This window comes from Oreochromis aureus, linkage group 18 (assembly GCF_013358895.1).
Source record: "Oreochromis aureus strain Israel breed Guangdong linkage group 18, ZZ_aureus, whole genome shotgun sequence".
In the NCBI taxonomy this organism is placed as follows: domain Eukaryota; kingdom Metazoa; phylum Chordata; class Actinopteri; order Cichliformes; family Cichlidae; genus Oreochromis; species Oreochromis aureus.
Window position 1 is genome coordinate 8,382,370 of NC_052959.1, and position 18,668 is coordinate 8,401,037.

General features: G+C 38.5%; 1 protein-coding gene across 1 annotated transcript in view; it reads right to left on the reverse strand.

Annotated features, from left to right (window-relative positions):
- Positions 1 to 18,668, reverse strand: part of LOC116335265 (vertebrate ancient opsin-like) — a 57,947-nt gene that overhangs the window by 2,583 nt on the left and 36,696 nt on the right. Inside the window, exon 3 of the mRNA XM_031758912.2 lies at positions 12,699 to 12,932. Coding sequence (XP_031614772.1) covers positions 12,699 to 12,932 — 234 coding nt within the window. The remainder of the gene's footprint in view (positions 1 to 12,698; positions 12,933 to 18,668) is intronic.

Sequence of the window (18,668 nt, forward strand, 5' to 3'; positions counted from 1 at the left end):
TGCTGGAGAAATGGTGACTGGTCTTTAGCATTAGGAAGGGGTACAATTATGTACTCATCATGTAGGTGCAAGGCTATTAAAGAAACAAAACAATCATTGGGGAAATGCTGCAAAAACCCCCAACAAACTCTGACATGGTGACGACAGGGTTGTGTCCACCCGGTGGACCCTAAATAACATAAATTTATCACTTTAACTACCAGTTTTTTGGGCCTGCTTTAATCAGCAGTTTCTTCTATTTTGGGACAGAGATGTGTTCGATGTGAACTGTGACAAAATGAAAATGTCTCTGAAGTGGTGGGAGGCAAAGAGCTCAGCACCTTTGCCTCTTAATTTTGCAGCTCCTGCAATACCCTGTTATTACCAGCTCCATTACTGCAACTTCACCGGAAAAGCAGTTCAGATGTTCAGCACCTTGTTTGTGAAGGCTATAAGCATCATTGTTCTTATTACACGAACCTAATATCCTTTGGAATTAAATCCATATTTGATGATGTATATCATATATTCACTGTCAAACACTCTGCCCCCGAGTAGGAGACAGTAGGAGACAGCGCATTTATATCTTTAGTTTGAGAGGTAATGGAGTGTTACCTTTCTATGTGAGTGTGAGAGATCCAGACTTGCACTATTACAAACTGGAATTAACATGCTTATTTTTTTTCATCTGCTGTTATGGTGGATGTTTTAGACATGTACTTCTATTCCTTCTTCTGCATAATGCCAGGAGAAGCCAGTCAGAAGACTTAAAGACTTGATTTAGAGAGGGGAAGACCTTGAAGAAGAACTAAAACAGCTTGATTCAGACTGTGGATGAATTGTAGGACTGCACCAAGGTCTAATATGAGATAAATAAGGTTTATTTTGAACTCTAAATCATTTATATAGTAAAGTCACTTTAAAGGTTGTAACATGGGAAAAATGATACATAAGACATAAGTGAAATATTTTTGCACTGTGTTGTTCAGTCTAATTAATTAACAGATAGTCCTCAATTAGGACATTTTGAAGGACCCCTCAGTTCTTCATTCATTTCCCAGTAACTACTCAGAGTGGGAAATAATACGAAAAGTACTGTTCAACGTAATCATGGATTTTGCTCTGTTAGGTTCTGCACTATAGCGTCACTGCTCTTCACAGGTAAATGGGATGATTACAGGGCTTCACCTGAGCTCACGGTTTGGAATTATCACCAGTACGTTCCAGTGCTTCTCAGCATATTAGCTTAATGGACAATGACAGACATGCACTGTGCAAAAAGCTGGATGCATGATTGAAGTTGCAGAAGAGCTTTACAATATAAAAAGCAATCATAACTGCATTTCTTTGTAATCAAAATTAAGACATAAAGCTTTTATTAAATCAGCTGGTCTGTAAACATCACTTGGTGGATCCAATCAAATAAGCAGGAAATAAATCAGCTATAACTTAAATGGATAAAAGCATTTTAATCTTACAGTTGATCATGGCCTCTTCATCAACAGTAACATCATGCAGTAAATTGTATTATTTGCAAGATCAATACAAAAATGAATAAAGATAAATTTAGGTTAAGTACTTTTGGACCAAATTCTGTAAGACTGGCTTTAAACTAACAAACAGCAAACTGCCTTACCGTAAACAGAACTCCTCTAACTGATAACATTATCTCTCTGAACCATTACAGATCTACACTTCCACAAATACTGTATTCTCAGCGGCACCAAGAGTCAGAATACATCACAGTTTGTGAAAAGAAAGGACAGGCTGTCTCCAAGGTACAGAGGGAAAGCATTGAAATGTATACACCTTCTGTCAGGATATAATAAATAGTGAATGGACCCCTGGATACATTTTTAAATCCAAGAAACAGAACTGGAAGTCTCGAGATTGTGATTTCATGCAGATTTAGGTGTTTTATATCAACCTCTTAACAAAAAAATAAATAAATAAAAATAAAGAGTTCCTGTGTTATCCAGCGTAAACCTGGGTATTTCTTGCACATTGACAGATAGAAAGATCCTGAATAATTAAAGGCCTCAGCAGCAAGTTAAAAATGTAACAATGCATTCAAGGTATACGGGTTTATTTTCAATTCTACGCATTTTTATCCACATCTGTAACATATTCTCAACACGAAGCCTGGCATTAAACTCCAATTTAGTCCTCCTCCTGAGTTCGTGTTAATGACTCTGAAGATGCCACTCTTGAGTAAACGTAGTATACTTAGTATACTTTCTGAGTTTCATGTATACTTATAGTCTACTACATTTTCTCATGGGTGCAAAATACAGTGAAACTTTTTCTCAGCATGTGCTTAGATTTAAGGCATCACAACAGTGAAATCACACATGTGGCATGTGGAATGAGACAAACACAGATAATTAGTTCAAAAGGCATTTATTGATTTAATTAGATTCACGACAGTAGCATGTTATGTGACCCAGACATGTGTTAGTGTAATTGCTGAAAAGCACTTCCAAATTGAAAGCATGTGTACAGAATATCACAGATTGTATCTTGATCATTTTTTAACTACTGATTATTAGAGACCGAATAAAGGCTTCTAGTAAGTGTTATTTGTGGCGCCAAAGCCCAATGGTTTATTCCACTACACCTCTATTGCTGCTTAAAATGAAGAAAAAAATAAACCACAATGGGAATTATGGAATTCTGCACTGGGTTCCATAATTCTCCATTACAATTAGCGCAGGCACCACACGCTGTTTACTTATTTGTTTTGAAATTGATTTTAAATATTCTGCCCTTTGGTTGTTGGTACTTTCAAATAAGGGCGGGACAATATATTAATATCACGTGACTTTCTCTTGTGAGACAGTCATTCTTATATGGATGCTCTAAAAAGATTCCCCTCACTAATCTGATTACTTTATGTCTCCTTATATATTTGCTTTTTCAAATGAGACGACAGCGAATTAATGTTTACAACTATTTTACAGAATAGAAGAAGAAATTCAGACACAGGGGAAACGGTGAAAGAATGAGTGAAAGCTTACTCAAGGGCAGCTAAGATGAAGTGCCACAATAGTGTAACTGAATCATACACAGACACAACTACCAATCAAAGTTTGGACACACCTTCTCATTCCTTTATTTTCATGACTATTTTTACATTGTAGATTCTCACTGAAGGCATCAAAATTATGAATGAACACATATGTAGTAAACAAAAAAAGTGTGAAATAAATCCAAATATGTTTTATATTTTAGATTCTTCAAAATAGCCACCCTTTGCTTTGATGACTGCATTGCACACTCTTGGCATTCTCTCAACGACCTTCATGAGGTTGTCACTTGAAACGGTTTTCCAACAGTCTTGAAGGAGTTCCCAGAGATGCTGAGCGCTTGTTGGCCCTTTTGCCTTCACTCTGTGGTCCAGCTCATCCCAAACCATCTTGATTTGGTTTAGATCAGGTGACTGTGAGCCAGTTTTGTCGTAGCGCTTGATGGTTTTTGCAACTGCACATTACTATTGACTGACTGACCTTCAGTTCTTAAAGTACTATTGTTTCTCTTTACTTAGCTGATTGGTTCTTGCCATAATATGAATTCTAACAGTTGTCAAATAGTGCTGTCAGCTGTGTACCAACCTGACTTCTGCACAACACAACTGATGATCCCAAACCCATTAAGAAGGCAAGAAACTCCACAAATGAACCCCGATAAGGCACACCTGTGAAGTGAAAACCATCTCAGGTGACTGCATCATGAAGCCCACTGATAGAAGGCCAAGGGTTTGTCAACAAAGCAAAGGGTGGCTACTTTGAGGAATCTAAAATATAAGACATATTTAGAGTTATTTATCATTTTTTCTTAGCTACATAATTCCACATATCTTGCTTCATCTCTTTGATGCTTTCAGTTTGTATCTACAATGTAGAAAGTAGTAAAAGTAAAGAAAAACCATTAAATATGTAGTGGTGTGTCCAAACTATAGACTGTATATATGTAAGTGTGTGTGTGTGTGTGTGTGTGTGTGTGTGTGTGTGTGTGTGTGTGTGTGTGTGTGTGTGTGTGTGTGTGATATATATAAAACCACACATATAAAATTAAAAAGTAGCTATTTTGTGTGGATAATAGAATAATATTAATATAAGAGAATAAAAACTTTATTTCAAATTAAATTCTAATTCTAATGAATGGACTCAACTTGAACATCTGTTTTGCAGAATACAAGCAGAGGAAAACAAAGTAAATGTAAAAAAATATCTGTTTCCTGTTACTTACATTGTAGGTGTAGATGAGTGACTGTCTCCACTCACAGTCATGGGTTAAAGTGGGATTCAGCAGGTGTTGCAACCCTGAGACTGGTTGTAGTGGTGGAGCTTTGGGAGAAGAGTCACTCTGAAAAATGTCACAATAATTTCTGTTGCTCTAGATTTAGTTAAATGGTGGCCAGGTTAACATCCATGATAACTGTTAAAAACCTCAGTGTTGAAACTGGAGCTGGCCTCTCTTCAGTGATGTTAACATTCACTCGTGTCGATGTATTCAGCTGCTGAGTGCCGGCCTGTCAACAGAGGTGCTATGCAAAGTTATGTGTAAGGCTGCAGTCACACTAGAGAAAAGAGTTGGGGGAGACTGCTGTGCTACCGAAAGTTGGCACTTACATGCCATCTGTTTGCAATAACATCACAATTAACTGTGATTAATCTCAAATCTGTTGCAAATCCGTACCTTAGAGCGGGACTCGCCACCTGTGCAGAATTCACACATCAAGCACGATACCCTCAGCCATAGACTGGTCCACATCTGAATGATTTATAAGCAACCAAAGTAGTTTATTTCATTAATAACCTGCATTCTTTAAGAGCATTGCAAATTTGCAGCTCAAAAATGAGAATGCCAGTAATGCACTAACAAAATAACACAGTGAAAGTGCAGGTTTAATGCTGTGTATCTCTCTGACAAGAGCATGGCAGTTTAGATAAAGATTCTGAAGGATGCTGAAGAAGAATCAATATGTTTATGATACAAGGGTGAACTTTTCTCTTAAGATTTACTGAGGAGTGTGTGTGGTTCTTACAACTGAGCAAAGAATGAAGGAGTGGATTTATCCAGAGTTGCTTTATTAAAAACTAATATTTCATGCAACCCTGAAAGCTTCATTTTGTAGCAGCTGACACTTGTGATGTGCAGAAGAAAACAAAACATTATATACTGTCAGACATTTGTGTGGTTCAGTATTTGATGGAGCAGATCTTTTGCGCCGATCAGCGCAGACTGACTCTGATTAGAACATGTTGGCAGTCTGTCTGTATTTATAAACTAGATGGTGAATGTACTCCGTCTGTAAACCTCCGCCAATCTGACTGAGATTGAGATTGGACCGAGACAAGTTGCTTCCCACCAATCACATTGTGACAAAAGTGGTCACCGAGGCTGAGGGTGCTGCATGCTCGTTGGTTGCCGTGACTACTTGCAATCTACCCCAGACAGGAAAAATCTGAATGACTCACCAACTACTGGCTTTTCTTCACCAGATGGAAATTGCCATCCTATTTATACTCTAGTGTGACTGAAGCCTAAGCTGGAGGAGGCACTGTTGACGGCACTGTTATATCAATAGGCTACCACTGCATGTGAATATCTAATCTGACAGTAATTTTTAATATTGATTAATATTGTTACTTTGTGGAACTATCATGATAGCATTATACTGTGTGTTACTCAATGATTTCCACCACTATTTCCAACCAAATGTCTACTTTAGTTTGGAGAAACATCTCTAACTGCAGCACGTAGACGGCTGTTTTTCTTAAATATCACAGTTTTGAGTTTTGTGGGTTTCTTTTGGTTTGGAGACCAGATTCTATTCCTAAATTTGGTTTATAGTGTTTTGTGTTTCCATGTGTTCGTGATTTTTATTATTATATTTTATTAATATCTGACCCCTGTTATTGGTTTCCGATTTTATTATTTTTGTCTTTTATCTTTGGTTAGTTATTGGTGAACATAGGTTTATAAGTTCTGCTTTGTATTTCCTTCCTTTTCCCTCAGGCTCGTCTTTGTGTTAGTCTCAGTGATTGTCTTTCTGTGTCAAGTTCATATGTTTGAGTCCTTGTCTCTGCTTTAGTGTTTCCTGTTTTATTTTGCTAATCCTTGTCCCGTGTGTTTAGTGTTCAGTTTTAATTTTCCCAGTCTTGTTTTCCCCCAGTGAGTTTTCCTGGTTTGTCTAATCTCCCTGATTACTGGGTGTGCGTTTATAGTCCTTGTCTCATTGTAGCCTTTGGTTATGTCATCCTATTCAGTGGGAGTTCAGAATTCAGGGTCATGTAGCCTTCAAATTGTTCCAGCAAGCGCTTAGTGGGCAGTTGGAATGTGTGCTGAAAACATACAGAGTTGTTAACTTTGAGAACTATTGTGAGGCTCCACCATTCCTGTAAAAAATGGTCCAATGAAGTGAACGGAGATGACACGACTCTTTCATTTAATAGTTCTGGTATCCCTTATATCCCTGTGAGCCTTACTATAATTGCATTCTTTGATGGGTTATGATTTACCTCCAGTGAAAGGTTGTTTTAAGTTTGAAGCCTGCCTACGAGTCTGCACTGGGGCCCTTATGGTGGCCCCTAGAGACAAAGCACGTACAAACTCCAAAATACGTACAAACGCCAAAACATGTACAAACTCTGAAGCACGTACAAACTCCAAAACACAACGGAAGTGCTCCAGGACGCTAGGGGCAGTGTTGAGCTTTTCTCTGAGCAAAGCACACTGACTGTTAGCTAACATCAGATTTGACTCCACCATAAACCAAGCATTCATAGTAATTAAAAACAAATCAAACAAACAACAGTTTGCACATTACCTTTCTTATAAAGCGTGGTTGTTCTATCCTTGCAGGTGTTTTCCGCCGGTATCCAACTCCATGTGTTTGCAACAAACTTGCCGTTTATTTTGCAAATCGAGCTCAACACTGCCCCTAGCGTCCTGGAGCACTTCCGTTGTGTTTTGGAGTTTGCGTGTGTTTTGGAGTTTGAATGTGCTTTGTCTCTAGGGGCCACCGTAGGCCCTCGCTCTTCCTTAAATACAACATTAAATAAGTAGTTTGTGTACTCAACCTGCTTCAGTTTAATCAACAATCTCCTGATTTAGAGCCCCTTACAGGTTGGCAAAGTTGCAAAGTGTTGTCTTTTTAAGACTTTTTATTCTCCGACTTAAAAACATATCTCAAACTTTTTTACCACACTGTGACCTCATCTCATGAGAGCCCGTAATCATTTGACTCCTCATTGAACTTCTCACGCACACTATGTCTCAAAACCTTGCTGGGCACGAACAGATGCCGAGGAGAAGAAGAGCAAAATGCCCCAGGACATAACCAAAAAGATCTTTCACGCACTGTGTCTATAAGCAACACGTTTGTCCCTATTGTCAGTATTTCCATAACCTTTAGGTCATCGAAGAGTGAAAGCTAGCGAGGAGATGAAAAAGAAACAAGATGATCAGCACCTCTCTGTAGTGTTGATGCTCACTCCCCACTTCCCTCACTTCCCTCAGCTGTCCAAACACCACACTGATGAGGGCTAGAAAGATGGGAGAGAGAAAGATGGAGACAACAAACAAATGCTAGAGTATGAAGTAAATTAGGACACAGAGGCATCAAGGTTGAGGTCAGGAGAAAGGTGAAGATAATGACAGATAAATAGATCAAGCATGACAGGGAGATTGAAGGAACAAGATGCACTGACAGAATATTTCAGAGAGAAAGGGCTGTAGAGAACTCAGGAAGGGTCATCTCAGACTGGTTAGAGCAGGTGTGGATGATGAACCCTGTGAACTGAGCGGATACTATATGGGAAGAGGAGGGTCAAAGTTCCAATAAGTAGCTCAACTTTCTCTTAAAAACATCAGACTTTGTCTTGGATTTAATGTTATTCAGTTTTGCTATGACTGAACATGAAAGTAGTTTTTTTCTAAAGGATGGATCTTTATTGTCTGTGTTTGTAAAGGTCCAGCACATTCCAAAAATATGTGGCATTTGTATTGAATAACATCCTTATTGGAGGACTAGATGGAAAATGGATAGACCCAAATAGATATATTTTAACTGAATTCTCTGTATGACATACATCAAAACATTTGCAGTGCTCTCTCCACAGTTTGAGAAGAGTTAAACTGCAGTCAGTCATTCTTCTACATTACAGAAGAGAGTCTTGTAGTTTAAGGGATTTGTATGAGGTGAGTGAATGGCAGGAAGCTTCTTTGATAGCCATCAGCAGATACCTTCTGCTTCATTTGACATTTGCTTGACTTAATCCAGGAAACTCCCCAGTGTTATGAATTATAATCCAGACCATAGATTGTATTAAAAAATCAGAGGGTTGGAGCTGGAAAAACAATGATTCATTCACATAAGAACTTGTGAATAGAATGATATTTTGGGGATATTATTTTTTTGGCACATCATCAATTCAGCAGAGGCTGATCTTGGTTTATATTGTAAATCAGTCATATTCTCACTCCGAGGTGAAAAGGTGGGAACATTTTGGATTTCCTGCAAATTCAAATTTTTGTGATGTAGAGCGTCACTGACTGAATTCTTCCCAGGAGATCAGCAAAATATTCATAACCAGGAAACAAACCTCTACAGTTGTTTTGAATTTCGAGCCTAGTTGGTCCTTGTTGTCTTTGTTCTTGATTGTTTTAAAATTAACATCAAGAAGTGTGACTTGGTACTTATGGGGCTGGACTGAGGCAATAACACCATTACACATATAATTTACCTTGGCATACATGCATGTTCTCCCTGTGTTTGCGTGGGTTCTCTCCGGGTACTCCAGCTTCCTCCCACAGTCCAAAGACATGCAGTTAGTGGAGTTAGGCTAATTGGAAACTCTAAATTGCCAATAGTGAGTGATTGTGAGTGCGAATGGTTGTCTGTGTCTATGATTAGCCCTGCGACAGACTGCCGACCTGGCCAGGGTGTACCCGGCCTCTCACCCTCAGACAGCTGGGATAGGCTCCAGCGCCCCCGTGACCCTGAAAAGGATAAGCGGAAGCGAATGGGTGGATGGATGCATGCAATCCCTGTCTTCAATGATAAGGTTAGGTCTTTACGACAACTTATTGTTGGATTAAGATGATGAGGTAAGGACTTCAAACACTGCAATGATCTATTACTTGTTTCAGTCACCATCTTTTCAGTTTTTCAAGTTTAACATTTAAAATGTATGTATTTTGTCTTTGCATTAAAGCGCTGTAACATGTACGAGATGCTACACTAGAGACAGTTCCTGTATATCTTTATTTCGTTTTAGTATATTTTTCCAAGTACACAGCCTGGTGTCATTAGTTCACTTTTTAAAAATGTCTAGTTTTTATTTTTATGTCAGTCAAATAAAATCATACTCAGGTTTTAGTTTTGAAAACGTGACAATTGTGACAATATACAGATATTTTTGGATTGATCTATATATAAAGCAGCATATTCACAAGTTTATTTTCAAGTAGTGATTCAAAAATAAACAGATGATTAAACTTACCCATAATTCCTGTTTTTTAAACCACCCCGGGGGTCTCGGCTGTGAGTGGGGCTGATCGTTGACGGGACAAACCAGCTGATCCTTGTATCTGTACAGCATTTTTAGTCTTCAACTCGCCTCAACTCACAGTTTCCATAGTAATGGGCTGGGAGGAATTGAAGACTGAAAATGACATACAGGACATTTGGTTTCATTCTCTCCCGCTTGCTCCCTCCCAGGGGAAGTTGAAGTTGATGACGTGTCGGCTAAAATGTCCCTGTAAGGTCAGTTAGCTGTGGCGGTGGCCTCAGCGTCTGATGTAAAATATAAGGAGAAGAATGCAGTATCTCCAGATGTCAGCAGCATATTGAGTTTGTATGTAGATGTCCAACTCCACAGTAAAAGAAGTCTTGGCAGTAACACAGTAACTTTCCTGTATGGAAAGTTTTAACCTGAGAAAAAGTATTGCACTTTGAATGGCTTAGAAATGGTGATAAGATTTACTCTCCAATATACTCGACTGCATATAATTCTCTGTACAGTACATCTCAGGATCTACTGCACAGAGATATCCTGAGAGGGCTAAAGCCTTACATAACATTATGCTTCTCATCGTGCTTCACTTAATAGACCAGAATGAGATGATAAAGATTAGAAAGAAAAAAGAAGTTTTATCAGTCTGCTTCAGTGAGACAGTCTCGCTTATCTTCTCCTATTTGTGCTCACTATGATGAACTATGTTTCAGAAACGAACAAAACATCTTAAATCTTGAGTTTAAACGTATTGTTTGCACAGAGAGCTTGAGTTGAGAGAGGTCCCTGATAAGAAAGGGTGGAGAATAAAGTAAACTTGAAATTTAGAGTTAACTTTGGGAGCGCAGTCAAAATATAACTAATGTGAGCTTAATAAAAAAAGAACTAGGCATTCTGGTGTATCCATTCGTGTGGATGTTACTTTGACATGACCGCTCACCTAATGGGGGAAATCAGGGAGAGGCCACAAATGCAAAACTGCAGCAGTGATTGTGGAAAATATTGTTCCATAGCGGGTAGTTTGTTGTGGATTGCCTCTGTACACCACCACAGTGGATCGTCAAACAATCCAAATGTTCTTGGTATGAAGACTGCCAGGTTTAACTCTAAAACTACAAAAATGTAAGTCTTTTTTAAATATAGTTAGTAATTACAAAAGTCAAGTTTTGAAAAAGCCCTGAGTTAAAGCTGGAAGTTCAGTCAATCTTAATTATTTGATTCAAAACCCCCTGCAAAACTACAAAAAGTGTATCTTTGTCCAACTACTTATGGAACTGACCCTACCATTAATGTACACATTAAAACAGCTCTGTCAGAATCTGCTAATTTCAGTAATGACTCACGTAATCTACCAAGAGCAACACAAATTAATCTGTCAGTGCCCAACACTATGAACAAGTGAGCCATCGTGATGCTTTGGAACGTCTCTATAAGTCTATGCCTCAACCATTTATACAACCAGTGAATTAAACATTTAAAACTTGAATGTGACTTTAGCACAAACAATAGAAAACACCAGCAAACAAGGCCAAGCCAAGAACCCAGAAATGATCAGCTGACAAAAACATCCTCAGCAGTCACATTCGTTGGGGGTAAACTGTGTCAGTATTGGTTCCTACTGGTCGTTAAGTTTCACTTAAGGAAGGAGAATCTGAGATCCAGTTCAACTATTGCACTGGGCTCTGAGCTCCGTCATGCCCGGGCTGACGCTGCTCAATAAAAAAAGTACTACTGCATCACTGCATCACTCAACAATAACATAGCTGTTTACTGTTAGTCTGTGGATTTAATTAAATAACACAAAACAACAACAGCTGCATGACAAATGTGGAACTACTTTTAAGGTTTACTTTGATTATTTATTTGGATGCGAACTTCTTTGTGTACCATAGTATTTAATAATTTAATATGTACAAGCAGAGGTTCTCTGAATGTTGGGCCACTGACACACGGAAAACAAACATTTCTGATCTTTGGTTCTCTTCCCAGTCCTCAGTGTCTTCCGTCTTTCATCCTTTCCCCCTATGTCTTTGGCCCTCCAGTCAAAAGAGTCCGAGCGGAGCCCACGCTGACGCCGGCAAAAGTTTCTGTTTTCCTGTCAGTTCCCGACAGATGAATAGTTATGAGTTTTGTTCTCCTGATTCCACTTAAATTTGGCAAATGTACTGAATGTGACCACAACTGTAATGGTCCTGAATGCTTCTCAGCCAGTTTTCATACTCTCAGTAATTGGATCCTAAATAAAACAAAATAAAATAAAAACAAACACATTTAGGTTAGAATATATTTCACATTTTTCTTTTGTTCTTTGGGGTGATGCCATTAGAACTAAGTGATTTTCTATAATTTCATACACCACTGATCGCTGACAGCTTATTTATTGTTTTGGTCACAACAAAACTTTTCATATTGCATCAAAAAGTTGACAAAATCACTGAAGCAGACCAGCTCAGGTATTGACTGTTTAAAAATGGTATTTTGTTAAGCTTTGATGGGTAGTCTTCATGCATTATGTACTTGTTGCTTTGCAAAAAGTAAGCCGGGATAGAAGAGGTTACAGCCGATTGGAACCTTAGCGCAGCACAAATAGAAAACAGTAACATGAAATGAGCTATGAGGGTCATATGACATACTGTAGGCTCCGGAGGTGAGCTTTATTAATTCTTCTCACGGGCAACTTAACAGTAATTAAAGTAGAAAAGCAAATAAGACCAAGACAGCAGTGCTCCCACTTAAGATAATAACACCCAAAGGGTCTCATCATATTGTCTAACCTGAGCGTGGGCCAAGATTAAATGAGATCTTTTACAATTTTAATGACGAACACCTGAGAAAACGTGTACTTGCACGACACTGCAAATACCCCCCTGTGATGTGACAAACAGACACGTAAGCACTCGGTTTTCATTAGCTGATCACACCAAGAGTTGGCAGAGTTCGTCAAATATGTTAAAAAAAAGGTAGATTCAAAGACCTTCTTATTCACCATGCACACGCAAGTACATAATTTAGTTTATTCAGTGTCAAGAAGCCGCTGACTCACCTGACAGGAATAGAGAACAAGGAGTAATTTCTATTATTTTAATCCACCTTGAAATAATCACTCGCCTCAGTGGGCAGGAAGACCTCCGGCTGCCACTTTTTGACAGCGAAATAGAAAAAGGTACTGACCCCAGCCTCAGCCCTCCCTCCTCTTACCTGTTTATTCATGAAGACGTAGATGACTGGGTTGATGACCGTGCTCGTTTTGGCGAGGACTGAGGGGATGATGCTCGCCTCCGGTGTGACCAAGCCCGGTGGGCCGAAGGTGGCCAGTAGGGCCATGATGCCATAAGGCAGCCAGCATATTAGGTAGCACATCACCATAATCACCACCATGAATAGCACGCGCTGCTCACGTTTCCTGCTCATCGACGCATTGATCCCGCTCACCTGGAGACAATCGGGGAAAAGACGAGGACAAGAAACCTTAATAAGCCGGCGATCTCCTGTGATGAGACGTTGTGGTCAGACATTTTCCCTCCTTTTGCTGTTGGAAGAGGAGGATAAAATGCTCACTATATAGTCAATACATCTACTTCTGGGTTTCATTTTGGTAACATAAGCCTACATTCCCATCTGTAATAAGATTACGCTCAGCGAGTTAAAGCAATTGATTGACATTTTGGGAAAATTAACTTACCAGTGTCTTTACATAGAGTTAAATTAGAAGGTCAGTACTCTTCTTAGGCCTCTTTGTTAATATAATTATAGCCAGCAGTCACTGAGATAAGTTTAACTGAACTTACGTAGCAGAGAGTCTCTTTGCTGGGAGCTGCACAGTTGTCTGCCTAATAATAAACCAAGTGCATCATTCTTATAAGTGAGCATAAGAAGTTCTGGGAGGCATATTCTTTTTTTCCTTTGGACAACCTTGGTTTGTATCCTGTGCTAGTCTGAATTTCTGCAAAAGGTCAATCAGCATATGTCCCAAAAATGTCAAACTGTAATATGTAAACACTACTAAAACTGACAGATAACTTTGAGTTAATTAGTAATTTCTGTGCAAAGATAAATGACAGTGTCGACTACATTTACGACTACATTTTTATGACCTGATGAAAGTCTTTGATAGAAATCTTGCATATTTCTCAGATTTCAGAAAGTTCGTTGGTTTTTTTACTGAAAATTGTAAAAATAAATAAATGAAATACAAAGAAGAATCAAGTTTGAATAAACTGAAGTTTTTTGTTTGTTAAAATATCAAAGTATCGTGTTGAATCTAGCAAGTATAATGCATCCTCCCGCACGTACACGCACGCACTTGACAAGCATCTTCGCGCTCCCCAAACCCAAACTGTCCAGATTTGTTTTGCTACCCGATGGCCACATGTCTGCTGCTGTCACTCAGTTTCATGGCCGCGGAGACGCTCTCTGGCAGGGAGCCTCTTTTAAGAAAGACTCCAGCAGTGTTGGGACTTTTTTTTGTTTTTTGTTTTGACACACAATCACACACTAGTAAAAAAAAGATGATGTAAACATTCAAAACTTCCTGACCCCAGTGATCAGTCATCATCGCCATTGTGACATCTGATCACACTCTAATATCCTTTAACCCTCACTCCAGATTTGCAGCTATATTATTTTACTATGAATTTCATTGCTGCTGATATTCTGTGTTTTATTCTCGGTGTACGGCCTGAACATGTTTATGTATGCTGTGAGGGTTTAAACAATATGGCGAAGCATGATTAGCATTATTCAGGCAGGCTGTAAACTCACATTCTCGTGGACTCCCTGGGCCGTCGCTCATTCGCCATTTGTATTCACATATACACATCAGTATAGAAGTACAGTATGCTTTCACCAGACAGGTGTGCTTATACATCTGCAACAATATACATCTAAACAAGACGGCTGCGAATGTGCCTGTTTGGACCGTCTTCATCGAAAACACAATTTGCCTGAAAGAAAGGCTTTGTAATTCGTGAAACAATGGGTCGATATTTTTAAGAAGGGAAAACAAGCTTTGCATTTTTATTGCAGCAGACAGACGTCAATGCTGCTGTTCAATATGGCACCATCGCCAGCTGATTTGAATAGTTGTGGTCTGCAAGATGATGGAAAACACCGTGTGGCTGATTTTCTTTTAAACAAACAGGACGCTATATATTAAAAATAGAGTTAAAGATTAGCTTTTATTTGGGGTATTTCAAATTATTTTGTTACTTACAAAGCTGCCATACTGACATACCTGTACTTTTCATTACTTTTATCAGTGTTTAGTATAGTATTTTCAAAGCCCGATCAAGTGAAAACTAACAAAAACATGGCATATAGAGAAAAAGAGCAATACTATTTTGTGCTATTAGATTTTCAATACTGTATCTTCAATGCAATTTTGATCCCTTAATGATTTCGCGTCCAAATCAAACTTTTGAGTGTTTTCTTTTCTTCTCGCTGTGGAGTGGTTTCACATCAGATTTGGTATGCTTGTCTATCTTCTCCTTTTACTAACAAACCATGGATCGCTGCTTTGGTATTTTGACTCAAGTGTTGAAAGGAGATAAAAAACATTCTCACAGGAATCCAAACTTTCCCACTTAGCTCTAAAACCCCGTCCGCTTGCTTATACACCTACACTGCTTCGTTCCCACCTCTGACGGTCTGTGGCTGCTCATTTCTGTCTCCCTTTGTTCTTGCATACAAGCACACTCAGACATGTACGCCTGAAGCCTGTATACGCTCACAGACTGGTTGGGATTTGGAGCTGATGCTTTGCAGTTGATATCATTAAATTGCATTGTCTGCATTTGTGTTGCTTTTTGAGTGTAATAACGCCCATTATACTTAAGCCATAAGAAGCCATCATGGTTTTGTTCACAAGTCTTCCTTTGCAAACAAAGTATTCTCTATTTACTTTATATTGATAATTTATTAATGCCTTAAACCTGCTTGTTATATGGTAAACTTGTTCATTTTATTAGGTACACCTATTCACACCTGTTTTACGCCGCTGTGTAAAACTAGCTTACATTAGAGTCAAACTGTTGCCTGTGTAGTTTTGATTTGGAAAGGTTATAGGTCATATTTTGCCACATTGCTTACTTGAATACACACATTTTTGCATTTTTACTGTCTCGTCTTGTGTATTTGGACATTTTTTCAGCTTTACTTGTAGTTTCACTCTGTTTCCACTTTTTCACTTTGTCAGCGCTGCAAAATAGGTGGCTAATAGCTTCAATCTTGGCTCTGATTAAATAAATGAAGTGCCAGAGATCACAGGAAAATTGAGGAAATGAAGAGTAAGTGTAGAATGATTGCAATCAAAGACTGAGTGGCTTTTGAAAGAAGCTGACTGACAAATTGACTGCCCTTACAGAGAACTGGTTCATATGCTAAACAGCGATCCCCAAAGCCGTGGAATTAATCTTTACATTTTGAGTCCATGTGACGGCCCAGATTGTTACAGCCTTTTGTCAAAATGTTGATGAGTACAAGCTTTATAATGAGCCTCAAAATAATAGATGGCTTCTGATGAAGGGCAACATGATGTTGATATAAGGAGGCAGTCAGTGAAACAAGAACATTTGCTTCTTTCCTTTTCGCTCGGCATCATGACAGTTGGAAATAGAGCTGTAGATTAGTGGCAATGGTCCATTGTGGTATTGATATTTAACAGCATATAGCTAGACAGGTGGGAAAGAAAGGAGAGATATTCTTGTCCAGGAAGAATATCTTTACAGCCTTTGTCAACCTAATTAAATATCTCATGGCTAATTTTCCTCTGTGATGGCAGAAGGAGCGCTGTCTCCTTTTGCGTCCCTGGTGGCTGCCGCTTATTCACACAAATCATCTGGCCAGCGAGCCGTGATGTTAACGCTAGATTTCTAAGCAAACTAAAAGGAACTGCAGGGCGCATGAAACAACTTTTTGCTTTCATCATCTGTAAATCATCTTTGTAAATGAAAGAAAAAAAACTTGGGCACAAATGATTTCCCTAATGCCTTTTTTTAAACTTATCAACTTAAAACGCAAATATAACAAACACAGGACATCTCAGTTTGAAGAGGATACAATTATGAAACCAGAGTGTAACATTTGAGTGGATACTATGTAAAGCATCTTATACAGTCAACGAGTACTATTATTTGCATTCAGTGTGAACAGTGAATCAGATGTGATTGACCAATACCTATAACCAATGAGAGCAGTAGTTAATCAGTTAATCAGACCTCACACAGAGGTTGCAGATCAAAAAACACTCATGAATTATCATTTAAATTTTTATCTACAGTCACAGTAAAAAGAAGGAAAAAACACTCTTTCAATACTCAGTTTTCACATATCAGGATATAATAAACAATTCTTATCTGATCCTCAGCAGGATTTAAAATTAGACAGATATAACCCCTGATGATCATCAACACGTGATATTTGTATTTATTCAACAAAAACTAACAAAATGTCGACGCAATGTCTGAAATGTTTCTACAAGAATTAAGATGGTAGGTAGCAGCCAGGTGCTGAAAATCAAATGCACTTGATGAACTGATCATCAGCAAGTGTGAGCTCCTCCGTGAAAGCAGAGGTTTTGTCAGTTTACTGGTCTGGAGGATTCAGGTGTGTGTTAACACAATGCCAAGAAGGAAATACATCAACAATGATCTCTGAGAAGAGATTGCTCTTGTCAGTAAATCCAGCAAAGGCCATTTTCAAACAATTTGAAGAAACTCTGCAGTGGGAAAGATTATTCACAAGTGGACAATATTCAGGACAGCTGCCGGTCTTCCAAGGAGATCAGAACTGTGAAACCGCAAGAGCTACGTTTCAGAATCTACAGGCCTCATTTTGGATGTTAAATGGTAAATTTCATGACAGTACAATTAGAAAAAGACTGTTTAAGTATGAAGTATGACTTGTTTGGAAAGGTTGCGAGGAGGAAGTCTTTTCTATCTTAAAAAGTTCAGAAGCGAATTTGTGTCTGAACAAGGACTTCTGGGACAATAGACCTCTTCTTTACACAGCTGCACATAAACTGTGCATATGAACATTACCTGCACAAATGAGTGATTCATCAATATTTTCATATTTGAACTTGTTCATACTTTGTGAACAAATTTTGAACATCTCAAACTATGTGTGTGGACAAATTGTGAAGGTCTGTCTGCCTTAAGAAATTGAACTCTTCTCTCTTAGGAGATTGGGTCATACAACAGGACAATGATCCCAAGCACAGCAGCAAATTCACAACAAAATTTTAAAAAAAGAAAAGAAAAGACTCAAGATGTTATAATTTTTCTAATATAATGACAAGAAAAACTGGCCATCAGATTAGACAACACTCATACTGGCTATGCTGGTAAGCAACACATGGTAATTTGTTGGGTCAGTTGAGGAACCTTCTTAAGCTCATCAATATAAATGATAATATGATAATACAGAAATATTAACACTATATGCAAAAAATAAGATGTGGCCTTTTGTGTAGTCATCCCAATCTGCAGCCCTTTGTTTGGTCAACAATGCTGTTTACACAGTCATTTCATTCTAATCAGAGCTTTTCACTCATCTGCCAAATTTTGATTCACTTCTTGCATGTGCTCTCTATTGATGCTGTATGACTGAATATCTTCTAAAGTAAATCTGTGTTATGATTAGCATTGAAGCTTTGAAGCCCGGTGTATTGTGTGCCAAAAATCAGGGATGTCCTTGTTGAATTCTTTCTGTTGAATTCTCAGAGAGTGAAAGTTTTTTGATCAGAGAAGACAAACATGCTAAATTATTAGAAGTGCTGGCATCGCTGTAGCTGGGCTCAGCAGCAGAAGAAACTGTTGTGTGCATGCAAACTGCTGAGTATAAAAAGGCCAAAACCAACAAACTCAGGAATTCACGCCTAGAAAATGGATTCAGACAGACTGTTAAGAGTAAGAAAACAACAGTGTGATACACCGCCAGTGAAGCTGCCGACAATGAAAAAGCAGTGCGATATGTAGTATGTTAGGAAATGAAAAGAAAAAGTGTCTGTATTGTACCATGTGTGGATAGCATTTACAAACAAACACACATCCCATTTCTAACAGTGGTATTATACACAAAATCTTTACTTTTAACTAAGACGTTACTGTGCTTTCATGCAAAATTTTTAAAAAAGAAGAAGCTATTTTTTATCTTCCATGGCTTACTACT